Here is a 12,076-nt window from a genome sequence, read left to right on the forward strand (position 1 = left end):
GTATTTGAACTTTTAAAAATTAGACCCAAACGAAAAAGTTTATGAATATTACTGATTTATTGGTTAACCCAGATAATACATATAATGGTTTTGATTTATTAAAGGGGATACTGTATTATTAATTAGATGGTTTAATATGGTGGAAAATAGATAATTTTTAGAAAACAAAACAAGACTATACTCAAATAGATAAGATATGTATTTAGAATGTTAGATTTTGTTATGAAAAGGGGAAAAAAGAAGTTGAGATAAGGGAAACTTTGGTTACATAAAGCTTGGAAATTATAAATATCAAATATTAATTTGAATATGGATGTGAAATTAAAGCTTGGGAAAAAAGCAACAACAGGACATTGATTGTATATAAGGATTAAATGTAAACACAATTAAGATATGTATGAGCTAAAAATTATTGATACATGTAATAATGATGTTTTTACTTAGTTGATAATAAGAAGAACTATATTAGTCTAATATGAGATAGTAGATATTAAGGGAAAAAGAGAGGAAATATCTGATGTTGTAACTTGAGATTTGTACTAAAGATTTATGTAGGTTATTGAACTATTGATTAACGCAGCCACCACGTTGCTTTTTAAATATTTAATTGTAAAATTAGAAAACTAATAAAATATTATAAAAAAGAAAAGAAAAGATGAAGAAAATCTTAATTCTAATGGAAATTTATTCCCTTTACTCTGCAAAAAATGAGATATTACCAAAATATCTTCTGGGGAAAATGCACTGGATGTTTAATTTGCCTGCTTTACTCATGTTGTTCTTTTTCCTGATCTGATTCTAATTTCATTTAGCATGATTTCAAACCCTAATTTTAAATCCTGGTTGCCATCAACTCTAATTACTGTGATATATAATTAGTTTAAACATAGCACTATTACACAGGACAAAGAAAGAACAGAAGCAGTATTTGGGAATATTATCAGGGTTATTGTGTTTTTAACTTTATTGGAAGATGTTGCGAGAGCTATTATTAGAAACTGGCATTTAAAAAGATTATAAAAACAACAAAGAGGAATGGAAAAATAGGAGTGATTTCACACATACATCCCCCCAAATTGCCTCTTGATTTGCAAACCATGGCTTGCAGACAGCCAGGATACTGCCTTAATGGGAGTATTTGCTGACAAAGGAAGAGGCTCCAATTATGCAAATGTCAGTAGATAAAGAAGGTTTTAGCTGTTGAGGCTGTCATTAGGGAACTTAAAGAGAAATTTAATATAGATCTCTCACACAGTGGATTCACTAAAATGCAGTCTGCCATTGCAGACAGCAACACTAAACTGAATCCCACAAGTTTAATCTTTTTTAAATAAGTCTCCAAAAAACAAATATATAAACAAAAACAACAACTTTGTGTATGATTAAAATACTTTCCTTACCATTTGTATTTCCCAATGCAAGCTTCTCTGATATCGTTCTTTCTTATGCAAATTTCTCCAATGTGAAAGTTTAAAACATAAAATGAAGTGGCAGCTGAACTTGCTTTACATGACTATAATTCTCCCCTTTGGGAGAGGTTTGGAGTAGATCAAACTAACTAGCCAGGAAGAACACCTTTAAGCACTTCTCCCTCCTATGCTGTCTAGTTTGGAAAACAAGATCTTTATAGCAACTAACAGAATAACAGAATTGGAAGGGAGCTTGGAGGTCTTCTACTCCAGGGATCCCCAACCCCTGATCCGTGGACCAGTACTGGGCCATGGCATGCCAGCAACCGGGCCACACAAACAAAGCCCCATCTGCGAGATGCAGGCAGCACACAAAACCACGCACCCTCCGGTCCGTGGATAAACCTCTCTCCACGGAACCGGTCCCTGGTGCCCAAAAGGTTGGGGACCTCTGTTCTAGTCCAACCCCTGCTCAGGCAGGAAATGCTATACCATTTCAAACAAATGGTTGTCTTTTCTTCTTTTCTTAACTAACTAACTAACTTTCATCAACCGTTAGAAAATACAATTAAAAATATACACAGTAAGTATTAAAAAGAGAATTTAATTATTTGAGAAGAGTCCAATTAATGCAGGAAAAGCATAAAACCATTTCTTGTATAAACGTTTTACAATCCCTTTTCAGAAATATGTTACCTAGTTTAATGAAAATGGGCTTGAGCAATATGTCTTTCTGAATGCCCTCAAAACTTGGAAGTGTTTCTTCTAAGTCACAGCACATAAACCACGTATTTTCTTCCAGCCATGGAATGTGAGGTTTGGCAGGCCGTTCCTGTTACAAAGATGATAGATATGTCACGTAAAATGGGCAAAAGTTATATAGAGAATATATTACACACCTAAGTAAAATATGAATACAGTTGAAGAAAATCCAAAGCATGACATAATTACTGTATTGCCTAGTTTTCTGATCAAACCTTAATATCAGATCTCTGATCAGCTACTTAATGATAACAGTATGGGTGTCTTATGACTGCTCCTTGCGTTTAGACTGTCACATCAATATTGAGGCATTTGGCAACCAGCATGTATTTATGACAGTTGCAGCATTCCAGGATCACATGATTGCCATTTGCAACCTTCTCAGCCAGCTTCTGACAAAGTCAATGGGGGAAGTCAGATTCACTTAATGACTGCATGATTCACTTAACAACCATAATGAGTCGCTTAATAATTGTGGCAAAAAAGGTAATAAAATTAGGTTCAACTACTTAACAATTGCCTTGCTTAGCAGCAGATATTCTGGTTGAGGACTCTCTGTACTTTTTTTTTAGAGTTTTTCTATTTTTGCTGTTCTTTTTCTGTTTCTTCCCCTTTATGGACTCTAAAACACCAAAAGGAATAGCACCTTTCTGGGCATTTCAAAGTTAAGTTGAATTGAAGGCTAATACCTACAGCAAAGGAAAATCTCGGCCTAGCGCTGCCCGAGCCTTTCCTTGTTTACTGACATTATACTTGGCTGTATCTTGAACGGTTGTAGCTCTGTTCATTGTTTCTTATAGCTGCAAGGGTGTTTGGTAGACAGACAGGTAGGAAATTTATTTTGGTTGTTGACTAATAAAAGTAGATTCAATGAAACAAACAGCACAAAACTATCTCCTAACAACAAGAACTATTGGCAACCGTTTGTGTTAAGGATGTTTTGTTTTTCTTGAATTTCTTAAATTCTCAGTGAGAAGTTGGAATGCTAACCTCTTGTTTACAATGACTAAAAATAGAAATTTGAAATCTCACTAATTATTAAAATCATTCTCCCAATACCTTATCCAAACCAGCAGCTCCACGCAGGAAAAAATTCCATTCAAGGTCTGTAAGTTCTTCTTTCTGCCGCATGATTTCAATGCACAGCATGAAGCTGTAGATGAGTTTGTGCTGTTCAAAAAGGCCTCGGGAAACATTAGTGTAAGTTGCATAGAGAGTCTGACTTAGTAGGATAGCTAATCGCAACTGCAGAACATCATTTTTTTCAGAAGTTTCAATTGTCACATTAAATAGCTACAAAGAAAAAGGAAAAGAAAACGAGCATTAAAGAGGATAGGGAAAGCGAGGTCCTGAAATAAAAGCAGAATATTAATTTAGATTTTAAAGACTTTTGTTATCTGGCCTTTATTCTTTTTATAAATAAATTGAAGTGGTGAACATACCCAATGCTCCTTCCCTCTCTTATTTTCTCCACAATGACAATATTGTAGGTGAGTTGGGCTGAGAGACAATGGCCCAAAGCAGGGGACCAACTAATTTAAATTTAAATTTGCGTACTGGCTGACTCCAAATGCTAGTATATAGAATAACAGAATGACAGAGTTGAAAGGGACCTTGGAGGTCTTCTAGTCCAACCCCTGATCAAGAGACCCTATACCATTTCAGATAAATGGTTGTCCAATCTCTTCTTAAAACCTACAGTGATGGAATTTCCACAATTTCTGAATGCAAGCTTTCTGCCGAATAATTGTTCTGTCAGGAAAGTTCTCCCTATTTCTAGGTTGGTTCTGTCCTTGATTAGTTTTTATCCATTGCTTCTTTTTCTGCCTTCAGGTGCTTTGGAGTATAGGTTGACCCCCTCTTCTTTGTGGCAATCCCTAATTAGTATTGTATGCTATACAATTCTTCTGACAATTTATCTTATAGAAAGACCAGGATCTAACAAATGAGGCAATCAACTTTATCTGTAGTTACCTCAATCAGCAATAAAGCAAGTCATATTGCAAATCATGTTAGCAATTAGTTTCAAAGTCAATGACATGGAGGGAATTGCCTATGTTATGTCTGTTTTTAATGAGAAAAAAAATAGCTAATGGAAACATGCAATTGAAAGAAAAGTTACCAACCTGTTTGAAATATTTTAAAGAAAACTGATACATTGGATCAATATCAGAAAGACTTGCAATTACAAAATACATAACTGATCCTCGAGTAGCAACAGGGCGATATTTTTCACGAGCAACATTTATCTTTTCTTCTGTAGTTTCTGCCTCTACAAGCCTTATTTTAATGGCACCAGATGTGACCTAAAAGCACAAATTTAAATTTTATTTGACTTATATCAGGGGTGTCAAACTGCCGGCCTGCGGGCCAGATGCATCATGGCGAAACCGTGCCCACCCCATTGCTGGCAATGGAAAAAAAAGTCGTGATACATCGTGTCACGTCACGTGACGTTATGAGTTTGTCACCCCTGACTTATATTCTCCCCCCACCTCAATTTCTCAGAGCAGCATACATAAAATGGCCTCCTCCAATTTTCTCCCACACAGTCGCTAAATAATAGGTTTGAGAGTAACAGACCCAAAGTCACCCATGGCTGAGGGTAACTATAAAACTGAGTCTTCTTGCTCCTAATATTGCTTCTAATCATTATAATACTCTCATTTTAAACATGGAACATTTTTTTCACAAAATCCTGCTGTACCATTTGAAAAGACACGGATAATAACAATAAGAATACTTATTTTTTTGTACATCACTTTTAAGTGTTCAATGGACTGAAACCATACTCAGTTACAGTATGTAATTTTTCTCATATTGTAAAGGATTAGTAGGATATAATTGGAGACTGTTTCTATGGTGGATTAATTGCTCTAAATTGGTTTTATATATGAAGGAGATTATTTATATTAGGACCATGAACTGAAATAGTTGCTGGCTATTGATGTTTCTAAATGTTGTAAATCTAATGATGTCCCTGTAATGTAAGGCCTAGTAAACTGATTTGTGATCTTGGTATAAACAAGAGGTTTTTACGTGTTATCTTTTTTCATATTTCGTTGTTTGCAGAAAATTCAGGAATAGAACCTATTTCTTTATGAAAAATGAAAGTATTTCCACTTTGTAATATGCACAATGTCAAATACATTACTCCTATTATTCAAATGTAACCATCTAGAATATAATCACTGAAAACTACAAGCTTAATATATTTCCTTGATTATAAGCATGATTAAATTTGATGATAGGTATGTATGTATAGATGATAAGCAGACAGACAGATATAAAATGCCTCCTGCCTTTGATTCTTGAAGTGTATTGATGAGTTCTTCATTGTCCAGAATATTCCCTTCTGATGTAAAAAGCATTTTTAGAATTTTATCTTCAATTGCTTTCAGTTGATTCTTATCAGCATTAATTCTTATAATGAGCTGTGTTCTTTGTTCCTCTAGCTCAGGTCTCTCTAATCGCACGACATCACTGAAATGACAGTTAAAATGTAGAATTGTTTGAACATGAGCAATGTTGTTATAAGTTAATGTTTTAACTATTATTCAGTATAAAAAGATCTTTATTTCCGATCCTTTGGAGCAAAGGATTACAGCCACAATAATGCCAAAATGAGTATCATGATAGTATAATACAAGCTCCACCATTCTGTAAGTGCATCTCAATTCTGCATGCAAGTGTGTAATGGATAGAAATTGCATTGCTGTGTCATGATGCATGTTTTATTACTTGCCTCTTTCCCTGACACCCAGGGAAAGCTAGAGGAGACGTTTTATAGAAAACAAACAATTGACATTCGCAAAAGAGAAGATCAGCAGCTTTAGAGAAGCCCCCCCCCTTCAAAAAAAAAAACACAGCTTAATGTGAAATGAGCTTGGGTATGTAATTCTGATTGCCTATGGGGTAAAAATAAAGTAAGAACGGTAATGCAATGAAGAAGTTGGAAAAGGAAGCCATTTTCAGTTGTCTTTTAAAAATATATTTCTAAAAATCCTCAAGAAGTGAGACCCGTTTTAGAAATCAATGAAGAAATGAAAAATTCTAATATAATTAGGAAATAATGAATTCTTTTTTTTCTGCTTTTCAGAACGGGCTCATTACTTTTATACATATTTTAAGGTCTTTTACTGAATATTTCACAAGGCAAAATTTACCCCAAATCATTAGGGAGAATTATTAGGGTTCATTGGAAGTACTTCATGAAATATTTTAGTAAACTTATTTTTAATTGCAATCATTGTTAAACTCTTGGTAATTTCTAATTTGCTTTGCTAGAAACCTACAGAATAATAGAATATCAGAACATGATACTATAACATAGACTATTGGTCATAAAGGTCTCTAAATTTCTTATAGGTTTATAATAAAGAAAGGATTTTTTAGAAATATTTCACTGTATACTTCCCAAATATAAATTAGATCTACTCACATAAAGGTAAAATTGATTACAATCATTGTAAACAATCTTATAGAGGAGATGGCATTAGAATCATAAACCCAGCAGGCATATGTATAGTGTACCAAATTGTAGCTTCATAAATACAATGAACTGGATTAACCAAAGTTCTCCAAAGCAAATTTTTTTATTTAACTCTTCAATGAACGTCTGATTGCTTTCTCCCAGCCATGTAGAAGTCTCACAGTGGAAGCTTCTCGCAATGATTTCTTTTTTTACAATAAACACTGTTATGCAGCAATGATTTGGAACTTAATTTTCCAGGTACAATAAAACTAAAAATACATTAAAATGTTTAGTGTTTTATATAACTCCTTTCAAGAGCTTCTTAAATGTCATCTCTACAAATGAGCATGGCTGCAGTTATTTTCCTTCTCATTCTAAGTTGCCACATAGAACGGAGGGACGGGGATTGCCCAAGTGCTTCATTAGTCAAAATAATCTTTTGTCCCGTGGGAATCAAGGTCATCGGATGCTCCCAAGACTAGGGACTGGGCGTTGCATAAAAAGCTGCTTCCGAGACTAGGGACTGGGCATTGCATAAAAAGCGTGGCAAATAATCATATTGGTAAGGTGACCAACTTTTTTACAATGAGAAGGAGGACACATTTTATTCATTGCAACAATACAGAATACACTATAATATGATAAATGCATAATAAAAAACATTTGTAACAATAACATTTTATATTGTAATTATGCTTACATGCCTACTAATTATTATTTAAATGAGTACAAAAGAAGGACTGTCCTCCCTAAAGGAGGACAATTGGTCACCTTAATATTGGGGAAAGTAGTTGCTTGCATAGCTTTTATGGACGGGACATTTAACTTTGTATTGGAAAATTGTTACTTGTGTACTCAGACTTGGTTTCACTCTTGACCGTGCTGATACTTTATAACTAATAAACATGTTTTTTGAGGAATTTGCAAGCCTTGGAGTTCTGCTTTATTCGTCTCTGTCTGTCAGAACCATGACAGTTGATCCAGATATCAGCAAGTGCTTTCATACTTATCTTCCTACTATCAATTTTCCCAATTATTTAAAAAAACCGTGCTTGCTATGCATTAAAACTTTGGTACTAAAAATTGAGTTGAGGAGGAATATTTCTTAGTTTCTTGTTTGGCATCTAAGTGTCAAGGAAGGAGGGAGAGGAAGGAGAAAAATGTTTACTCAATAGAAAACATTTGTTGCCATCTATTTTGTTCTCCCACAAGTGGGAACCTCACTTTAAGCCCCATATAGGTTTCTTTAGTTTTTACAAAAAGATAGCATGTTAGTTGAGTTGATAATGGCAGGCTGGTAATGATAGTTGTTTTAAGCTGGACTTTTTCCTTAGTTGTACTTATAGTGATAGGATGAAGGTGTGATTTGTTTTGATCTATGCAAATGCAAGTTTCACACCTTTCTGCTCCTCTCCACAATACAAAGCACCAGAGACAATAAAATATAATAAAATAAAAAAGGGCAGAGCTAGTATTCTCCAGAAACAACCATCTGAATGGAAGCTGGAAAGAACAGTGAAATTCACAGAGATACAGTAATCAGCATCTCTATGCTGGATCCTTGAGCACAGAGGAGATTTTAATTAATAAATTAATCAGAACTCATTGGATAGATTGATACTACCATACTTTAGAACATTAGTAGGTTCTTTTGTAATGCTTATCAGCACACAACCACATTTCAGTGAAACACATTCTTCTGTTACTGATAAATATTAGGTTTCCACTACTTTGTTTTATCTAATTAATGAATAAATATGATACTTTTTTCACACCTCACAACAATGANCTGAGATGGCAAAGATCTCGGCTTATTTGAAGAATTACTCAAATGAACAATTTTTATTAATATGGAGAAGATGGATTGTTTATATTCAAAAGAAGCATAGAGTGGTGGAATATAATTTAGGTTTTTAGAAAAAATTTTCTTTTCTTTTATATATTTTACCTACTCATGTAGAATAATATACTTTGTGGAGTTAGAGATACTAATATTTGTTTACTTATATTTGAATATTATCCTGGGATTAGGTTTGGGAAGTCCGGGGGGGTGGGGTTTTTTTTTTTTATATAGCACTGTGTAGTATTTGTGATTTTTTTTATGATGAAAAAATAATAAAATTTTATATTGAAAAGAATACTTATTTTTTTGTACATCACTTTTAAGTGTTCAATGGACTGAAACCATACTCAGTTACAGTATGTAATTTTTCTCATATTGTAAAAGATTAGTAGGATATAATTGGAGACTGTTTCTATGGTGGATTAATTGCTCTAAATTGGCTTTATATATGAAAGAGATTATTTATATTAGGACCATGAACTGAAATAGTTGCTGGCTATTGATGTTTCTAAATGTTGTAAATCTAATGATGTCCCTGTAATGTAAGGCCTAGTAAACTGATTTGTGATCTTGGTATAAACAAGAGGTTTTTACGTGTTATCTTTTTTCATATTTCGTTGTTTGCAGAAAATTCAGGAATAGAACCTATTTCTTTATGAAAAATGAAAGTATTTCCACTTTGTAATATGCACAATGTCAAATACGTTACTCCTATTATTCAAATGTAACCATCTAGAATATAATCACTGAAAACTACAAGCTTAATATATTTCCTTGATTATAAGCATGATTAAATTTGATGATAGGTATGTATGTATAGATGATAAGCAGACAGACAGATATAAAATGCCTCCTGCCTTTGATTCTTGAAGTGTATTGATGAGTTCTTCATTGTCCAGAATATTCCCTTCTGATGTAAAAAGCATTTTTAGAATTTTATCTTCAATTGCTTTCAGTTGATTCTTATCAGCATTAATTCTTATAATGAGCTGTGTTCTTTGTTCCTCTAGCTCAGGTCTCTCTAATCGCACGACATCACTGAAATGACAGTTAAAATGTAGAATTGTTTGAACATGAGCAATGTTGTTATAAGTTAATGTTTTAACTATTCAGTATAAAAAGATCTTTATTTCTGATCCTTTGGAGCAAAGGATTACAGGCACAATAATGCCAAAATGAGTATCATGACAGTATAATACAAGCTCCACCATTCTGTAACTGCATCTCAATTCTGCATGCAAGTGTGTAATGGATAGAAATTGCATTGCTGTGTCATGATGCATGTTTTATTACTTGCCTCTTTCCCTGACACCCATGGAAAGCTAGAGGAGACGTTTTATAGAAAACAAACAATTGACATTCGCAAAAGAGAAGATCAGCAGCTTTAGAGAAGCCCCCCCCCCCAAAAAAAAACAGCTTAATGTGAAATGAGCTTGGGTATGTAATTCTGATTGCCTATGGGGTAAAAATAAAGTAAGAACGGTAATGCAATGAAGAAGTTGGAAAAGGAAGCCATTTTCAGTTGTCTTTTAAAAATATATTTCTAAAAATCCTCAAGAAGTGAGACCCGTTTTAGAAATCAATGAAGAAATGAAAAATTCTAATATAATTAGGAAATAATGCTATCATGATTATAGGTAGTCCTGGTTTGAGGATTCCTGTTGTATTAAAGCTGGGAATTCTGAGAGTTGCAGTTTCCCAACAATCTATTTGTGCATATGAGTGGTTTTATTATTAAACCACTCAAATTTCTCTGAAAATATCTTCAATCATATCAATTATCCTTTTGAAACATGCTACTAAGAGTATATATTTTTTTCTGTTCAATCATGCCTGATTCTCAGGGACTGCCTGAACAAGTCCCTGCAGTTTTTTTGGTAAGATTTTTTCAGAAGTGATCTGACATGGCCTTTTTCCTAAAATTGAGAGAAAGTGACTAGCCCAAGGTCACCCAGCTGGCTTTGTGTCTATGGTGGAACTAGAAATCACAGTCTCCTGGCGTCTAGCTTGATGTCTTAACCACTACACCAAACTGGCTTTCCACTGAGAAAATATCAAACCTTTAAATGTATTATATATAATGCCTTGCTTTCTGAATCATGGTGCCCCCCTCTTCCCATTCAAGGAAGCAATCTAGGCCAGTGATGGCGAACCTTTTAGAGACCGAGTGCCCAAAAACTGGCCCCGCCCCATTCTACCCCTTGCCCTGCCCCTGCTCCGCTCTGACCCCATCCCCCACACCTCCTGCCCGCAGGGCCACTCACTGCCTCCAGGGCCTGCCACAGATCGCCCAGGCAGCCCAGCAGCACCATGGCAGCCACGCCCTCTGCCCGCGCCCTGCAGCATCAACTGTGCGCGATGGGGCGTGAGAGCAGAGTCTTGTCTACGCTGCCTGGCTGCCATGTCCTTGGCCACGCTGCTTCGTGTGGGCCGCACTCGGGGGCAACTCTCCTCCAGGGGGGCTGCTGGGGCATGTGTGCCCACAGAGAGGGCTCCGAGTGCCACCTCTGGCACGTGTGCCATAGGTTTGCCACCACTGATCTAGGCTGTCTCTTAGCTATAACTTGGATACATAAGAAATTGATTAAGGAAACGTTGATATGAATAATCTCACTTATCTAAAACAATGAATTCTTTTTTTCTGCTTTTCAGAATGGGCTCATTACTTTTATACACATTTTAAGGTCTTTTACTGAATATTTCACAAGGCAAAATTTACCCCAAATCATTAGGGAGAATTATTAGGGTTCATTGGAAGTACTTCATGAAATATTTTAGTAAACTTATTTTTCATTGCAATCATTGTTAAACTCTTGGTAATTTCTAATTTGCTTTGCTAGAAACCTACAGAATAATAGAATATCAGAACATGATACTATAACATAGACTATTGGTCATAAAGGTCTCTAAATTTCTTATAGGTTTATAATAAAGAAAGGATTTTTTAGAAATATTTCACTGTATACTTCCCAAATATAAATTAGATCTATTCACATAAAGGTAAAATTGATTATAATCATTGTAAACAATCTCATAGAGGAGATGGCATTAAAATCATAAACCCAGCAGGCATATGTATAGTGTACCAAATTGTAGCTTCATAAACACAATGAACTGGATTAACCAAAGTTCTCCAAAGCAAAAAAATTTATTTAACTCTTCAATGAACATCTGATTGCTTTCTCCCAGCCATGTAGAAGTCTCACAGTGGAAGCTTCTCAGCAAACTTACAATGATTTCTTTTTTTACAATAAACACTGTTATGCAGCAATGATTTGGAACTCTAATTTTCCAGGTACAATAAAACTAAAAATACATTAAAACGTTTAGTGTTTTATATAACTCCTTTCAAGAGCTTCTTAATTTTTATTATTTATTATTATTATTATTTATTATTACTTTAATTTATACCCCGCCCTTCTCCCGAGGGACTCAGGGCGGCTTACAGGTAAATAAAAACAGAGCTATACAATAAATATTTAAAAGCCAAATTAAAATATATATTAATTAACCTGTATTAGAAAAATTATAAAATCCCTTTAAAATCCCTATAAAATCCCCCCCTAGGCCAATCCCGCTTGATGGAAA

At 34.6% G+C, this 12,076-nt stretch overlaps 1 protein-coding gene across 1 annotated transcript in view; it reads right to left on the bottom strand.

Moving 5' to 3' along the window:
- LOC107297034 (dynein heavy chain 6, axonemal) overlaps window positions 1–12,076 on the bottom strand; it is a gene marked incomplete at its 5' end in the record, with an annotated part of 83,377 nt that overhangs the window by 46,123 nt on the left and 25,178 nt on the right. The window contains 4 exons of the mRNA XM_015826391.1: window positions 2,106–2,241; window positions 3,231–3,464; window positions 4,298–4,477; window positions 9,346–9,526. Of these exons, the coding sequence (XP_015681877.1) occupies window positions 2,106–2,241; window positions 3,231–3,464; window positions 4,298–4,477; window positions 9,346–9,526 (731 nt within the window). The remainder of the gene's footprint in view (window positions 1–2,105; window positions 2,242–3,230; window positions 3,465–4,297; window positions 4,478–9,345; window positions 9,527–12,076) is intronic.

Source organism: Protobothrops mucrosquamatus, unplaced genomic scaffold (assembly GCF_001527695.2).
Source record: "Protobothrops mucrosquamatus isolate PMUCROS unplaced genomic scaffold, P.Mucros_1.0 scaffold3094, whole genome shotgun sequence".
Classification (NCBI taxonomy): Eukaryota; Metazoa; Chordata; class Lepidosauria; order Squamata; family Viperidae; genus Protobothrops; species Protobothrops mucrosquamatus.